This window comes from Balaenoptera musculus, chromosome 2 (assembly GCF_009873245.2).
Source record: "Balaenoptera musculus isolate JJ_BM4_2016_0621 chromosome 2, mBalMus1.pri.v3, whole genome shotgun sequence".
NCBI classification, from domain to species: Eukaryota; Metazoa; Chordata; class Mammalia; order Artiodactyla; family Balaenopteridae; genus Balaenoptera; species Balaenoptera musculus.
This window is the reverse complement of record NC_045786.1, coordinates 89,678,845-89,697,156: the sequence shown is the minus strand read 5'-3', so window position 1 is coordinate 89,697,156 and position 18,312 is coordinate 89,678,845. Positions and strand designations below refer to the sequence as shown.

Sequence of the window (18,312 nt, the reverse complement as noted above, 5' to 3'; positions counted from 1 at the left end):
GCCCCTGCTTGCCGCAATTTGAGAAAGCCTGTGCGCAGCAACGAAGACCCAACACAGCCAGAAAATATATATGTAAGTAAATAAAAAATAAGTAAATTTAAAAAAATTTTTTTAAATGCAGCAAAGGATCTAAAGTGATAATGCTGGAAGTGAAATTTGGGTAAAATCTAGATGTTATACAAGTTATACTGGAGTTATAGGAGTAGTAGTTAACTATGGAATTGTTGACACCACTGTTATTTGAGAGAATGCATGTCAGAGGAAGCTAGTGAAGGCAAATTTCAAAAAAGAAAAAAAAGAAGTGGTTATGATGAATGTCCCAGAAGGAATGACACCGCCAAAAATCTTCACACTAAAGGAACTCTTGGAAGTATTTCACAACTTTGGAACACAAAGGGTAAAATTTTGGAAGCTGATCCAAACTTAGAAATATGACAATATGGCAAGGCATAGAAAAGATGCTCACTCTGTATAAGTTATACAAAGAGAAGGCAGGCATGCTTGACGTTATTTTCTAGATGTTTTTTGAAAAAAAAAACTTGAATTTTCAATGTTTCTAATGTTATAAATTACATTGTGCTAAAAAATATGTTTTACTATTTTCATTTCCCAATACATTTATAATTGACAGTAAGAGTTTGTTTTGAGCAAAATTTTTAAAGGCCATGGAACAATCGTATATTTTTAAAAAATTTTATTTATCGCTGCGTTGGGTCTTCGTTGCTGCAGGCGGGCTTTCTCTAGTTGCGGTGAGCAGGGGCTACTCTTCGTCGCAGTGCGTGGGCTTCTCATTGCAGTGGCTTCTCTTGTTGTGGAGCACTGGGATCTATGCGCGTGGGTTTCAGGAGTTGTGGCGCGTGGGCTTAGTTGCTCCGCGACATGTGGGATCCTCCTGGACCAGGGCTCAAACCCATGTCCCTGCATTGGCAGGCAGATTCTTAACCACTGCACCACCAGGGAATCCCCAATGGTATCTTTCCCATTGATACTAAGATTGCTCTGTATGGTTTCAGCTTGCGTGGACATATATGCAGTAATTCACTACTGTACAAAGTGAGGACTGCCTGTATTTGGTTCCAATTTCTTCACATCCTCACCAACACATTATCTGTCTTTTTGAAAATAGCCATCCTTGTGGGTATGAAGTGGTATCTCATTGTGGTTTTGATTTGTGTTTCCCTAATGACTAATGCACATCTTTTCATGTACTTACTGGCAATTTGTACTTCTTTGGAGAAAAATCTGTTCAAATCTTTTGCCCATTTTAAAATTTATTCATTTATTTATTTTTGACTGCATTGGGTCTTCATTGCTGCGTGCCTGATTTCTCTAGTTGAGGCAAGTGGGGGCTACTCTTCGTTGCAGTGCGCGGGCCTCTCATTGCTTCTCTTGTTGTGGAGCACGGGCTCTAGGTGCACGGGCTTCAGTAGTTGTGGCACGTAGGCTCAGTAGTTCTGGCGCACAGGCTTAGTTGCTCCGCAGCATGTGGAATCTTCCCAGACCAGGGCTCAAACCCATGTCGCCTGCATTGGCAGGTGGATTCTTAACCATTGAGCCACCAGGGAAGCCCCCATTTTTAAATTAGGTTCATTTCTTTAATTTTCATCTGAATCTATTTGTTAACTCAGCTGATTTTTTAAAAAGTAGGTGAGTTAAGCCCATCTACATTTGTTGATTGGTCTGAATTTTGTTATATTGTTTCACTATGTAGTTTATTTTCTTTGCCTCCCCCCCCCTTTTGATATTGTGTGTAGTTCTAGTTGTAAACTTTATACTGATTTTATATAATACTCTCAGTACTCTCTTTAAATTCTCTGTTGCTTCCCTAATATGTAAGCAATTTTGAAACTACTTCTTACTGCCCCTTCTTTCTATGTAGCTGCTAGTTTTATCCCAGTGTCAATTTGTGTAGTTTTTATTTCTTGATTTCTCAGCTTCAAGTGCTATCTTTTTACTTCTATGTAATACCATTGATGTAATCAGTGAACTTATTTAACTTTCTACCTACTCATCCCTTTGCTCCCATCTTTTGTTGGTTGTAATAATTTTACATTATTTTGATAATGTAAAATTATCTGATTTTGTCTTATCCCTACCTCCATCTTTAATCTTAATTCTTACAGTTGAACACATGCATATATGTAAAATATGCATATTAAAAATTATTTACTGATAGACTGTATGGTCAAAATGTTTGGAGACCATTACACTAAATACCTATGTCTTTTAAAGAATTTGTCTGGGCTGACAAAGATAACTTTTAGCTATAGCTCCTTTCTAGGTATACTTTTTTATACTTCAAACCCAAATCCCCAAACATGAGAATTCTCTTTTTTCTTTTTAAATATACACATATAAGATATTTTATTTCAAAAAGCACAGAACATTATACAAGTTTTAAATTTACATTTTGCAATAAAAGATATCAATATATGCATTATTTGTATAACTTCATCATGGATGGAATTTGGATCAGTGGTATAAACATGTGGCAGTCACTAAATATAGATCATCATCACAGTGAACCAAAATGCATAGTTGTTATGAAATGACAAATGACCACTAAAGGGTGAACTCAGCCCATACACCACGATAATAAATTAATTATACAGATATATGTTTTTCTTCACTGTATCATTAAAATTCCTGCTAGCCCCTCACCAAACATTCAAAAAACACAGTTTTGGAGCCATCCTGTTGAACCAGTTCCTCCACATACTACACTAAAGAAAATAAAGTGACTTTTTGCTCACTTTTAAGTAAACTTCATATGCTTAATTAAACTGTTTCCAATGATGAAGGCAAACAACTAGGATATTTGAATATAATTAGAAATCCCTTGGGCTGGGGGCAGCACTGAGAGATGTATGTTCATCTACAGTGCAGAGATCTGAATCAATCTCAGGAAATGGAACTCAATAGGAAATGGGTTCTTTGGCAGTAAAGATCTGACTGGCCATTGCAGGGCAGTCCCTCTGGCAGCTTGAGAGCTTAACCCTAGAATTTATGAAGTGGATAGAGAAAGGTTAGAAATAAAAAATCAATTTATCTTTGCTAAACTGGGACCAATCAATTAGGGCAGAAGTCAGCATCTTCTGTTGCCTAGGCTGGTTCAGACTTCCCAGTCAGACAATCCATCCAACAAAATTATGTAAGAAATAAAAGGAAATGTTATAATCGTTTAATCATACTGGCAAGTTTGACAAACTGAATACTGAAATTTCTAATCCTCACCCATCAATAGTTAGAAACTGTTTATTGGAGTTGTATCTATTTCCTGATACCTTCTGAATAATAATTATTCAGGTAGAAAATCATGATTGTGATTCTGATGCCTGTTCATGCCAATCCCTTATTGCAAAATCCAGAATTTCTTTACGTTACATAAAAATACCAAAAAAATCTAACCCCAAATGTGCATCATCAATCACTTTGCAAATATATTTTTATTTGCTTGCCTTTGCTGAGCAAAAAGAAGGTAGGAAAACATTTATACACATACATGACCGTGGTCACCAAAGGCAAAATAAGACAGTCTTTGAATGTATCTTTCAAACTCCTAACATTACCCCAGAGACAACAGAAGCTAAAATATAAGATTTCAATCTATCTTCTGCCTGCTGTTTTATATCATAAGTTCTTGATATAAAAAGTTAAAGCCAAAAACCAAGAAGTCTATGCACAGATGCAGGAGAGCTCTGTTATTTATAAACAAGATGGCTCAACCACAGCATGTTATAACAGGACACAGACTACTGACCACGTGGCTTTTTTCGTTGGTTATACTACTCATATACCCAGAGTTTATGAAAAGTTTGCACACAGATAACAAATGAAGGATCTGTCTTACAAAGACACAGAATGTTACAGAACAGGCTTAAATCTGATTGTTCTAATTTACAGCTGCCATGATCCATTCATTGGGGGAATTTTCTTATCCTCATTCTATAGATAGTTTACATCAGAATTGCATCAGGTTTCTGAGTCAAATAGAGTGGTGCCACAATCAAGAGATAAGTGAACTCATTTTAGAAACTTGCCTTTGGAAAATGGAAAGTATAATTTCAAAATGCAACAAAGCTAATCCTCACCATCAGAGGTGAGGACTGCAGCCTTTCTTTCATCAGGGATAAATAATGAATACATTATCCTAACTCTTCTTGAGGTCTACAGTAGGAAAAAAAAAGCTTTTCCACACTGGCAGAAATTTGCCTTAGAAATGGAAACTCTGTCCATATAGAAATATAGTTTAATTTCTGGCTGAAACAGTAAGTGGCACTTTAGGGGCATTTCCTTAAGAGAGAAATTATAAAATTTTTACTTTTTGGAAAACTTTCTCAATTGAAGTATACTGCATGGTTTCTGAATTTCTCTTTAGCTTCAAGGAAGACTAACACAGATTATTAAAATCTTGTCAGTGATCCATTAGCTAAATTAAATTTGGGGGGGAAACACCAAATACAAGTTGTAGAAGAGTCAACCAACATATAAGAATGCCCACAACTGCTTGATGTGACTTCATTTATCAGGTGGACGAAGTGAAGTGGGACAGATTATGAAGGGAAGTAAGTTTTCTGGAACTATTAGCAGAATCAGACACTTGGGGTGAAGAAGCATTTCTTTAGTGTTCTGGAACATAAAATAGATTAATCTATGTCTTTTTTTTTTTCCCTTTAAGCATATGTTCATTAATTGAAAGAAATACTCCATTAAGGAATATTTTATTGACGTGTGTGAATCTGGACATGGAGCAAAAGACCCTCCAACCCTTCCCCAGCCCTCAGTAAGGTCTCCATAATTTTGAATCAGTCTTCATTACTGTCTTCATTCGTGATTATCCCCAGGCAGAGTTGGAGCTCACAGTAACTGCCAGTTGAATCCGAATAACATCTGATTAGTTTCCTGGCTCCTAGCAATCTCTTCTATGATGCAGTGTTGCTGCCACACCAAATGGAGCTTCCGATACCGCTCACGAGATAAATGAAGGGGGTTGCCCCTCCTTCAGGGGGAGAAAAAAACATGTAAGCTTGAATCAAATAACTACTACATCTTTATTGTTTAAACTAGTCTGAACTTTTGAGATGTTCTTGGAACTGGGAGGAATCACCAGGACAAGGTTTTAAAAGGTATATTTTCCCTTCACCACTGATCACTATGAACTTGGTAAGTTACTTAGCTAATGAAGAAGAAACTTACTCCTTGATTATTCAGAAAAATAGGTCAAGTATACCATGGGCATTATTGGACCCCATTTAATTGGCTAGAAAGGTTTATAACTTGAAGCAGTTCTATTCTTTTTTGAGTGGTTAGCCTGAGTAGGTCTTTAATGGCTTTCTGGCCTCTTACAGTTTATCCAGCTTTGATTTCTGATCTTTGTAGGGTAGAGGTTAGGTCTGAGGTGTAACACTTAGCCCTCAAATTATACGCTGCTCCTCAGAAATACTTAGTTATTATTGTCTTTATGACACAACAAACTTGCTGGTGATTAGCAAGTATTTAAATAAAATTACTCCACACCAATTCTAAGGTTGCACAGTTTGTAACACCGCATAACAGCTAATTCAAAATGACTGAAGTTTGGCCCTTGCCAATGATGGAGAACTGTGAGACTCTCATCCCTGGGGCACTCACATGTCTCAGCTGGTTGGGTATTTTCATATTGCCTAACTAACTTAAAAATTCTGCTTCTTTGTACCTTTCTGGAACAACACAGACCTCTTATCCTCAATCATTAACTACTTTCACCACCCAGCTTTTTCTTCCTGAATCCAAAGACTTTCTCTATACAGGTCAAAAGCTGTTACAATAAAAACAAATCTCCGTATGAACAAAGAGGTTCCAAGCCTCATCTAATAAGCCGATTCATTCTGAATAATATATTGGGTTGATGAAAAAGTTCGTTCGGATTTTTCCGTAAGATGTTACAAAAGTCCCGAACAAACTTTTTGGCGAAGCCAAAATTTCAAAAGAACACATTTTTAGTTAAACAAAAAGAGCTTATGGTAAGGGGATCTAATCTTTACCTATATCTACTTTTGGGACCATTGTGGCCTTACCTCCTTTTTCTCATACCCATGAGTGGTACTCCAGTTCCTAACACCAGTGAAGGATACAGAAAATTACAGGATTCTAGGCATTTTTGCTAATGTTTAGAAGCAAAGAAGGCTGACATAGCTGGCTAATAAAAAGTTTCAAGTATTGCAATGGAAACAATGAATATCCATTTTAAACCAAACTCCCTCGCTGGATACTACAGATTTCTTTCTTTTATACATCAGCGTCAATTAAACCTTCTAAGTAATTCTGAAGAAAGGTTGATTAAAAATAATACAGCGTTCAAACATTAGGATGGCGGGGGTCTAAAAATTTTGGAGAAGCACAAACTTGTTGAAAATTATGTGCTACCTTTAGGATGGCATCATATTTAATATTTTCAATTTATAGCTATTTAAAAATATCTCTCAGTATTAGCTTTTGTGTTTAAAGAGCTGCCACCATCCATGTACAATAATGTGAGTAAAATTCAAAAAACTTACTTCAGGCCAGGGTCTGTTTCTCCATATTCATCCAAATAAGGGGCTGGATAGGCACAGCCTCTGGCTTTACCTTCAACCAGGACTACTCTACATTCTCTGATTCTAAGGGACAAAACAACCAACAGAAATATTACTAAGTGCATGTATGCAAATGACAGGCACTGTGTCAAAGTTAATCTAGAGAAAAGACATGGTATCTGTTAAGAATTCAGTATAAAGACAATATAGACAAACAGACTAAATCATGTTTTGTCTAAATAAAAGAGAATGAACATTGCTATTTTTGTTGAAGCTATGGGAAAGGATCAATGGATTTAGGGAAATGGGACCAGTCAGTAATACTGACTAAATATACTGAAGAGAAGAAGGAGGCTGTCCTATGTGAACCATAGGTACCCTGGAAGATGGTGGCTGGGGTTGTTTCAGTCCTATTTCCTGACCTATGACCTGGAGCGGGGGAGGGAGCTTAACAGAAGAATAGAACCATATCTCCTAGTCTGATAACCCTGGGCCAGAAAGAAGGTCATCTATGGAAGTGTCAAGCCTTTTCTGGTTAGAGCCAGCCTCCAACAGTGCACATTATAAAGAACCACTGTAACCCTGAAGGTACTTGGGACTCTTACAGCAGAGGAATGGAAAAATAAAAAATAATGTTCGTGTACATAAGAGATAAGTACTCTAGAGAGAAATTATAAAATAAACAGTTGGAATAGGTAGTGGGTTTACTCTCTGTAGGTACCCTAGAAGAAAATAGGTGTTTGGGCTTTGCTTCCATACACTTATTCTCCTTGTTCCAACAGATGCTGATTAGCAGTGACTACATATTCCCTAGTGAGTGAGATGTTTGGGTTTATATAAACAGAAACTAGATTACATGGGGAGAACGGAAAGAAAAAGCACACGCATCCACTTTGAATTTTTTCTCTCTCTCAGGAAACGTGCATTCTTCTTTCATAAATACAAGAGACTATTGGTCTGTTCTCAGTCATTTGCTAAGACACCAGGGAAAACAATGGTTGGTTGATAGAGGAAGTGAAGCAAATTAAAACATTCAAAGGACAACATAAACTAACAATGTACATGTCCTTTGAAAATATAAGTTTTAGGACTCTAAACTCTTTCACTATACCTGATTTTTACACAATACCAGAGTAATCAATATAAAGTCTATCATATTTCACGTTTCCATTTTTTTTTTTACCATCTTTATTGGAGTATAATTGCTTTACAATGTTGTGTTAGTTTCTGCTGTATAACAAAGTGAAGCAGCTATACGTATACATATATCCCCATATGCCCTCCCTCCTGCATCTCCCTCCCAACCTCCCTATCCCACCCCTCTAGGCGGTCACAAAGCACCGAGCTGATCTCCCTGTGCTATGAGGCTGCTTCCCACTAGTTATCTATTTTACATTTGGTAGTGTATATATGTCAATGCTACTCTCTCACTTCGTCCCAGCTTACCCTTCCCCCTCCCCATGTCCTCAAGTCCATTCTCCACATCTGCATCTTTATTCCTGTCCTGCCCCTAGGTTCATTAGAACCTTTTTTTTTTTTTAAGATTCCATATATATGTGTTAGCGTACGGTATTTGTTTTTCTCTTTCTGACCTACTTCACTCTGTATGACAGACTATAGGTCCATCCACCTCAATACAAATAACTCAATTTCATTTCAAGTCTACCATATTTGTTTAAGGTTTTCCACAAATAATGAAAATGTGAACAGATTCCAATTTTTAACTTATTTTTTAAACTACTTACTTCATATTTTTTAAACTATTATTTACATTTGAGAAGATACTTAAGTATCTTTTCAAATGCAATTGCATGTGAATAACAGGTCTATGCTCTAACTTCTGACAGATCATATCCTATCAACATACTGTCCTGCCATAATGGCCACCAGACTGGATTCAGATTCCTTAAGTTCATTATGAAGCTTCCTACTTACTTTAGGAAAATGCAGACTCCAGCTCCACAGTGAAGGGCATGAAAAATGCAAGCTCCCACCTCTTCCCCATTCACAATTTCTTGGCAGCAAATGTTCTGAGAACACAGTATGGCTCCGCAGAAAAGACAGAGGACAGGGTGCTTTCGCTCGTCATCTGCAGACCGTGGGCACCTCAAAAGGGAAGAAAACATTCAGTATGGTGGAGAAATAATAAAAGCATGATATAATCAGTTAGCAGTGTTTTAGATGTATTAGCAGTGTTTTCATCACTGGCTGCTTTGCAGCAAAGAAAGCTCTTAAAACACAAGTAAACATTTAATTAGATGATTCCTCTTTAATACTTTTCCTTAAGAAGATAACAAAAAGTCTTCTGATTAATTCATAGTACGAAAATTTATTTTTAAATATGCAGTGTTCTGGGAATTCCCACAAAGTGTGGCACTTAAATATGCCTTGAGATTGCGATGCATTTAGAGAATCCAGTCTTCATCTGACATGACCAATTTACAGTCAGCTCCCCCTCTGGATTGGTTTAGTCAATCTTGTGTCCTCAATGTTGGAGCAATGACCTTGAAGGTGTACAATTACTGTTGTTGTTTTAACCACAATTTTCAGTAAGGGTTTAAACACATTTCCCCCACTTCTTTGAAGTATTGAGATCTTTAGGGTTGAAAGGGGAGACTGCAGTCTTTGAGTTGATGCACTTTTCCATCTGTGAAACACAGCCAAGTCTTGGGAAAGAAAAAGTGACAAAGTTGACTTGTTTGAACCAAGTAGTACTATGAGATCTGGCCATTTGACACAGTGGCATGCTAGAGCCTTGCTATAATGCCCCCAAGAGGGGTATCACTCTCTGAATTAAAGTGATAATGGCTATCTTTGTAAAAGGAGCTTCTTATACTCCTATCTCTGCTGTATAATGGACATAAAGCAAGCATCAATTTGGACAGAAAAAAATAAATGCAACCCCAGAAGAGATCCAGTGATGTCCACAATTGGGTCAGAATAAAGAGCACCAAAATGAATCTCTAACATGGTATTAACAGTTTATTCTCTGATGCCCACTTTCTTAGGCAAGATAAGAAAATCACTATTCTCTACACAGGAGCAGAGGGACTCCCTGCACAGGTATTCCATTCCTGTCTCCTATAGATGAGGGGGTTATTTTCACTTCCCGGGCGTTGCTCTTTTTGGATAAAGCCAACATCTTCTTTAACTTTTAGCACAGGATGGCTGAGTCCCATCCTATAGAGGAAAATGGGAGTGATGTCCCTGAAATACAGTCACTGACCAGCCACGCTCCTACACTAGAGATGACTCAGTCTTAATGGAAACCAGTAGTAACAATAAAACTGGAAGAGAGCATAAGATTTATTATCATTTTTACTTGAAACCAATAAGTACTAATATCATTCAGGAGCATCGTCACTGTGATTAATGATTAACACTCTTCTCAGAGCCAACAGCATGATACCCTTGAATGCCTAGAAAACAATATCTATTCACAGGGTGTCTGTGATACCAACGCAGCCCCAAGATTAGGAAAGTCACTGAATTTGGAGCTGGATGCAGTCTCTGAAATCATCCAGCTAATTTTTGGAGGGCTGAGAGGTAAAGTGATTCAGTCACTTCCTTAGTTGGCTGACCTTAATCTGCCTGAGACAAGCAGCAAGGGAGCTGAAACTGAGGTCAATTTTAACTGGTAATAGAGGCTGAACTATGGGCTGCCCAAGCTCCTGATGGGCCAGTTAAACTCCCTGGCTTTGTGGCTCAAAGCAATGGTTATAACTAAATAAGAGAATTTCCTTAGTCATTCTGTAGGGTGGTGATTCTCAGAGTGGGCCAAAGAAGGGCTCTTCAAGCCCTTAAGATGACCCTGAACTGCATTCTCTCCTTTTGAGTCCTTCAAATGACAGCAAGTTATTTAACATATAACTAAAGACTAAGTCACCTTATAGATCAAGGCAGTTAACTGGAATTATTAATTAGTATCCTTAAATTTGAGAGTTAGTTGTGTTTACTGAGAGCTCTAATTAAGTTTACTAAGAAGTTTAGCTGTTGCACAATGCTTAGGAACATTACAAAACGCCTAACTGAGCTTTGGAATTTCTGCAATTTTGGAAAACGATGCCTTGTCACCAGTACTTTATCAATGGAGTCTTGAATAGGCTTTGATTTTCAAGCTACTGAGATTCTTGCCTTTTAATTACTAGTTACTGCTAGTTTCATGTCATCATTATCAGTCTGGTTTGCTATGGGTGGTGTGTGATGCAACTGGATTGTCAAGGATACAGAACTGCACCAATAATAATTTTGGCTTATTATTTTCAAGATGATGCATTGTGATTCAAATATGAAATATTCACAAACCAATGGCTGAAGCAGATACAAATATGATTTCTCCATTCAGTGACATTTCACTGGTGGTGTGCTGCTCATTAATTTATGCTATTCAAATAACTTGCACCATATTATAGAAGGCAAAACAAAAATTACAGTTAACCTTATTGAACATAATTTTATCATATAGCATCATGGGTTTAAGCTCATGTTGTTCTCTTATAAAAGTAACTAACAGGTAATTCATACATGGTATTAGCAATGAGCACAATGTAACTTGTTTTTATTGCTTCTCACTAGTCTTTATCAGCCAGTATTTTTTTCATTTGAAAGTGATCAGTGAAAGGGAAGACGAAGATAAAAGGAAGTTTGAGAAACACTGCTTTAGAGTAGTGTTTAACCTGACTGAGGCAGGAGGAACATGGTGCCAGAAGAGGCTAACAGGTATACTCCTCTTTCCAATACCCAGGCTTGCGCTTTGAGTCACAGTGTTGTCTGTTTTACTGTTATAATGGGCTTCCATATAAGATTGTGTTTGGGAAAAAAAAGTGTTCTTCAGTGTTATTTCAGTGAATGAATGTGGTCACCACACTGTAATGCATGTAAAACAGTGTTTAAAGACACATGTATAAAAGATATTTCTAAGACTGCTACTTGCTTGGGAAGTTGAGAAGAGTGCGGTTCCTCTACCAGAACAACTACTGATCTGGCAAGAACTGTCTGAAGCAATTATTCTGGGAACTCAGAGTCGGGACAAACAGTTGCAGTGTCCAGAGGAGTGCTTGACAAAAATGAGGCTAGTAAATTTCAGTGAATTTTGGCATTCTGTGTAGTGGTTACCATCCCTTATCCCCCAGCCCCACAGCAGGTAGCTATGGGGGTGGCTGCCCACAATCCTGGTGCAGCATGCTGGTGCCAAGGTGGGCAAGAGGGACCTTGTCTTCAAAAATTAGGGTTGTATGTTTAGTTTTGCCTGGCAGTTCACTGAGGGGCCGGCACAGAAACTGACCATTGTTTCAGCTCCCGTGGGCTGAAGCAGCTTCCTTGGCGGTGATGGTAGTAGAGGGGATTTAAAGAGGCAGAATAGTCTTCATATCTTTTCTTCTCTTTTTTTTTTTTTCTTATTGCATCCAGGCATTTAAGGAAATCTCTGTCAGTTACTGGCTGACCACAGAGATGATGGAACACAGACTTCAGTGAACACACAACGAATAGAGTCTTTGCAAAAATAGTTTGGAAAAGTCACTAAAACAAACAGATAACTACAGCCTTTATCAAGCAACAATGGCAATTCCTGGGATGTGGTAAGAATCTGATTTCCAGAGTTATTACATTACAATACTCAAAATGTCCCATTCTCAACAAAGCTTACAAAGAAACAGAAAAGTATGGCCCATTCACAGGAAACAAAAAAGAGACTGACAGAAATCATCCCTAAGGAAGCCCAGCCATGAGACATAATAAACAAAGACTTTAAATTAACTCTCCTAAATATGCTCTTTGAAAGAAACCATTAACAACAACAACAAAAAAAACCTAATGGAAATCAGGAAAGTTGCAGGGTACAAGATCAACAGACAAAAATCAGTTGTGTTTAAATACACCAGCAAGGCTTCCCTGGTGGCGCAGTGGTTAAGAATCCGCCTGCCAATGCAGGGTACACAGGGTTCGAGCCCTGGTCCAGAAAGATCCCACATGTCGCGGAGCAACTAAGCCCGTGCACCACAACTACTGAGCCTGCGCTCTAGAGCCCACGAGCCACAACTACTGAAGCCTGCGCGCCTAGAGCCTGTGCTCTGCAACAAGAGAAGCCACTGCAATGAGAAGCCCGCGCACCGCAACAAAGAATAGCCCCTGCTCACTGCAACTAGAGAAAGTCCGCGTGCAGCAACGAAGACACAATGCAGCCAAAAATAAATAAATACATACATACACCAGCAATGAACAATCCAAAAAGGAAATTAAGAAAACAATTTCATTTACAATAGCTTTCAAAAGAATAAAATACCTACGAATAAATATAATCAAGGAGGGAAAAGTCTTGCACACTGAAAACTACAAAACATCACTGAATGAAATTCAAGCAGGCCTAAGTATAGAAGGCATCCATGTTCATGGACTGGAAGACAATACTGTTAAGAAGGCAACACTCTCCAAAGCAATCTATAGATTAATGCAATCTCTATTAAAATCCCAATTGCCTCTTTTGCAGAAATGAAAAAGCCAATTCTCAAATTCCAATGTAATTGCAAAGGACCCCATATAGTCACAACAGTATTGAAAAAGAAAAAGTTGGAAAGCTCTCATGTTACAATTTCAAAGCTTACTACAAAGGTACAGTAATTTAAAAATGTGGTACTAGCATAAGGATAGACTTATAGACCAATGGAATAGAATTGAGAGTCCAGAAATAAACCCAAACATCTGTGACCAATTGATTTTCAAAGTAGGTGCCAAAACTATTTAATGTGGGGGAAAGAACAGTCTCCAAAAATGGTGCTGGGACAACTGGAAACCACATGAAAAAAAGAATGAAGTTGTACCTCCTACCTTATTCCAAAAATTAATTCAAAACAGATACACAGCCTAAATATGAGCTAAAACTATAAAATTATTTGGAAAAAACATGGGACTAAATCTTCATGATCTCAGATTTGGCAACAAATTCTTAGTTTTGATACCAAAAGCACAAGCAACAAAAGAAAGAAACATAAAATGGACTCATACATCAAAGGACATTATGAAGAATAGGAAAACACAACTTATAGGAGGAAATATTTGCAAATTAAAATCTAATAAGGGTTTAATATCCAGAAGATAAAAAGAACTCTTACAACTCAACAACAAAAAAGATAGTGCAATTATAAAATGGGCTTGGGATTGCCATATATACACTAATATGTATAAAATAGATAACTAATGAGAACCTGCTGTATAGCACAGGGAACTCCACTTCGCTGTACAGTAGAAACTAAAACAACATTGTAAAACAACTATACCCCAATTAAAAAATTAAAAAAATAAAAAATAAAATAAAATAAATGAAAAATAAATAAATAAACCAAATGGGCAAAAAACTTGAACACACATTTCTCCAAAGAACATATACAAATCTGTAACAAGCACACAAAAAGACGTTCAACATCCTTGATCATTAAGGAAATGTATATCAAACCGCAGTGAGCTACTATTTTTCACCCACTGGGATTGCTTTAATTAAAAAACAAAAAGCAAACAAACCAGAAAATAAAAAGTGCTGGTGAGAATATGGAGAAACAGGAGCCCTCATACATTCTGGTGGGAATGTAAAATGGTGCAGCCATTGTGGAAGACAGTTTAATGGCCCCTCAAAATGTTAAACATAGGATTACCATAATGATACAGCATTCCACTCCTAGGTATATATACCCAAGAAAAATTAAAATATATGTCTAACCAGAAAATTGTACATGAATGTTTATAGTAGCATTATTCATAATAGTCAAAAGAGGGAAACAACCTAAATGCCCACCAATGGATGAATAGATTAATGAACTTTGGTATATACATACAATGAAATATTATTTAGCCAAGAAAGGAATGAAGTACTGATACATCCTACAACTTGGATGAACCTCAAAGACATACTAAGTGAAAAAAGCCAGACACAAAAGGTCATAGATTGTATGATTCCTTTTATATAATATATCTAGAATAGGTAAATCCATGGAGACAGAAAGCAGATTATCAGTTACTAAAGAATCGGGAAAGAGCGGGATGGAGAATGATTATTTAGTGGATGCAAGGTGTTTCCCTGGGGTGATCAAAAAGTTTTGAAATTAGAGAGAAATAGTGGTCGCACAACATTGGCAATACACTAAATGCCAATGAAGTATACAAAATTGTATGTTATGTGATTTTCACCTGAATTAAAAAAAAAAGATTGAAAATCACTGTTACAGAGGATGCTCAGTGGTCGCTTTTAAAAAAAGTTTGCTAGTGGTGCTGAGTTTGCAAGCTCAAAAAAGTTTTAAATATATATTTCTTCTTACCTGAAATGAGAAGCTTGATTTAGGAGGCAGCTATAGTCATCAGGAAGCTCTATCAAACTATTTCTTTTTCTAGGGTACCTAGAAATATAATTTAAATGGCAATTTTATTTTATGAGTAAATAAGCCCAGATCAAAAACAGACCAAATAATAGAAGGAAGAATGTTTTAAAAATAACGAGAGGAGGGGAATTCCCTGGTGGTCCAGTGGTTAGGACTCTGTGCTTCCACTGCAGGGGGCATGGGTTTGATCCCTGGTCTGGTCAGGGAACTAAGATCCCACAAGCCGTGTGACGTGGCCAAAAAAAAAAAACACAACAGTTTAAGGATTCATATTTGCAATCCATAGTAATGGACAACTACTGAAGCCCATGTGCTCTAGGGCCCGCTGCCGCAACTACTGAAGCCCGCGCACCTAGAGCCCGTGCTCCGCAACAAGAGAAGCCACCGCAATGAGAAGCCTGCACACCACAACGAAGAGTAGCCCCTGATCACCACAACTAGAGAAAGCCCGCGCACAGCAAGAAAGACCCAACACAGCCAAAAAATATAAATAAATAAATAAATTAATTAATTAAAAAAAAATTGTCCTTGAGGAAGAGATGGATTTTGATTAAACCATAACTTAAGGGAGATAGGGGGGCTGAAGAAAAGTTTTGCTGGGTAGTCTCTAAGCTTATAGAAAGGAAGAGATGGGGAGGAGGGAATAGTTTTATTTATATCTTTATTCTCAAAAAAAAAAAAAAGTGGTTTATATGAATACTGTCACTACCCTCTCATTTTAATACACTAGCAACTCCAAGAAGCCTTTTAACAGGTATGCACTAGCTTAAGGAACAGGTGCTGGTGGTGTCAAACAATTTAAGAGGGAAAGGACAGCCACTCCAAGAAAAAAATCAACTGTATGAAGAATCAAATTTCCAGCAAAGACCTAACAGAAATGTTAAGAAACAATGTGCTGAGTGAGAATGAAGACAACAGACTAGAAAGCATGCTCATCAACCAACTACTTTTGGAAACACAACTTGTACATGGGGAAGGATTGAGAAGTAAAACCAACCTGACTATGGCGCTTTTTTGCTTCAAACAGTTTAGTAAGGCAGGGTCTGTACACCATCTATATGGGGAGCAGAGAGAAAAAGCAAATGGGTCATCACAACTTCAGTGGAATATTCATGGAGCCATCCTCTCCAAACCTCTGTCCCTTCTTTCCATGTGCCCTCAGCTAGACTTCTTTTACCTTACATCTTGTCCCCCTTTCTTCTCCCTTTTTCTCCCCTTCTTTTTTCTGTCTATTTACCCCCCTCTTTTATTAATTTCTTTTTTAAAAGGTTATCTATTACTAGAAATACAGAAACCACTCTGCGTATTTTAACAAGAGGGAATTTAATACTAGGAATTGGAAATAAAGGTGACAGAAGGGCTGAGAAGCCAACCAGGGGTCAAAAAAGGCAAGACAACCCAAAGATTAGCCAATAACAGGAAGCTACTACCCTTCCCAGGCTGCAGGAACAAAATAATATTTTTGGAGTGGTTTTGTTGGAGCTCAGTAGGGTCATTGGTGGATGCTAGAACTACAGTAGACTTGTCTGGTGGGAACTAGATGTTCTGACATCCAGTAGAACATCAGTAGAACTGACAGTAGCCACTGTCAGGGATGCCCCACAAGGCAGAGAGAGGTGGCCTAAACACAGGTTTCTCTCTTCCTCCTGACCTCCAATATCTTGCCAGTGCCTCCCACAGGCTGAAGCCAACAGACGAGGGAGACCGGGAAATATGGCCTACAGAGGTCAGTCTCCTGCCTTTCAGAGCAGATAATGAGGAAAGGCTTTGAGGCAAGCAGAGCCAGGAGTGGTACAGACTTTGTTTCAAAGTACGAATTTTTAACATTAAACTAGAATAGCAAGTTAAAAATGTATCGACTCCAACAAAATAAAAGTAAAATTAGTATAACCTACTGTGATTGCATTCAACACAAAGCATGATACTGATTTTTTTTTTTGAATTCATTTTTATCACACTGAAAATCAGAATACCTCATGAGAAATGAGAAAACACAGAAAAGAACCCAAAAGAAGAGGTAAGAGCACAGAGAAAGGTGTCAAGAGATGGGCGGACATTCACACAAATCCTGACATGGGCATGCAGGGAAAAAGACACTGATTAAAGAAGAAGGAGAAAGAAAAAGGGTAGAAAATTGAAAAGACTAAAGGAAATCATGGGTGTGATACTGTGACTGATAACATTAAAAAAGAGACAAGCCCCAAATGGAAGTTACTTGTGCTAAGCCCACGTCCATCAAACCAAGACTTAACACCTAAACCTAATTGCAGTTTCAACCTTCCCCAGAAATGAAATCTTTACCCATCGGTCTGGAATTTCCTGGTCAGTACCAGTGAGGTAATCTGCCTAACAGATCCTTTTGTCCCGCAAAGGAAGGTGACCTTGCCTGAAATAATCCTTTTTTCATTTATGACTTCCTTGTCCCACCTCCTTGCTGACTATAAAAGGCTCCTTTCTACTTGCTAGATGGGATGCTGCCCATTCATGAATCATTTAATAAAGCCAATTAGATCTTCAAACTTAATTTTTTTAACAATAATAAATATATTTGGTCTCTGACCCAGTTCCTGGCACAGACGGGTCAGCACAACTTCAGCACTGAGCTTCCAAAACCCTTGGAACTTCCTAAGTGATGTGAGTGAAAAAGGTGTCTTTTGTTACGTTAACAAAGCGGCTTTTGAACAAAAGGGTGAGGGCTGGTAGCCAGGAGAACTAACCACGTGACTAGAGGGTTGGAACTTTCAGCCTCCCCTTACCCACCAGCCTCTGGGGAGGGAAGAGGGCTGGAGGATGAATCAGTCGCCAACAGCCAATGGTTTACTCAATCACGCTTACGTAATAAAGCTTCCATAAAACCTCTAAAGGACTTGATTTGGAGAGCTTACAGGTTGGTGAACACGTGTCGATTCAGGGAGAGTGGTGTGCTCAGAGAGAGAGGGTGGAAGTTCTGCTCCCTTTTCCTCATACCTTGCCCTATGTGTCTCTTCCATCTGGCTGGCCCTGAGTCATATGCTTTGATAAAAAACTGATGATCTAGTAAGGAAAACGTTTCTCTGAGTTCTGTGAGATGCTCTACAGATTGCCTTTTGGTGAGCACAGGTGACAACCTGGACTGTGCTGGCTCTTTCTGAAGTATGTGGGGATGGGGTCGTCAGTTTTATGGGACTGAGCCCTTAACCCATGGAATCTGACAGCACCTCCAGGAAGACAAGAGTCAGGATTGAGCTGAACAGCAGGACACCCAGCTGATGTTGCAGAATTACTTGCTGGATGCGTGGGAAAAACAACCCGCCCCCCCCCCCCACAACAAGTATTGGAATTGGATGCCAGAATCTTTAATGGGGGAAATAAAGTAAGAGTAACATGATGAGAACTGATTATTAAAATGATGG

At 38.2% G+C, this 18,312-nt stretch overlaps 1 protein-coding gene across 5 annotated transcripts in view; it reads right to left on the bottom strand.

Annotated features, from left to right (window-relative positions):
- Nucleotides 1-2,336: 2,336 nt before the first annotated feature.
- UBR1 (ubiquitin protein ligase E3 component n-recognin 1) overlaps nucleotides 2,337-18,312 on the bottom strand; it is a 144,718-nt gene continuing 128,742 nt past the window's right edge. For 4 of the 5 annotated variants that reach the window (XM_036842347.1, XM_036842350.1, XM_036842349.1 and 1 more), the window contains 5 exons: nucleotides 15,918-15,974; nucleotides 14,861-14,938; nucleotides 8,490-8,660; nucleotides 6,537-6,638; nucleotides 2,337-4,999 (listed from right to left, as the gene is read on the bottom strand). In XM_036842347.1, coding sequence (XP_036698242.1) covers nucleotides 4,858-4,999; nucleotides 6,537-6,638; nucleotides 8,490-8,660; nucleotides 14,861-14,938; nucleotides 15,918-15,974 — 550 coding nt within the window. In that variant the 3' untranslated portion in view covers nucleotides 2,337-4,857. The remainder of the gene's footprint in view (nucleotides 5,000-6,536; nucleotides 6,639-8,489; nucleotides 8,661-14,860; nucleotides 14,939-15,917; nucleotides 15,975-18,312) is intronic. The other variant, XM_036842348.1, reaches the window with a different exon arrangement.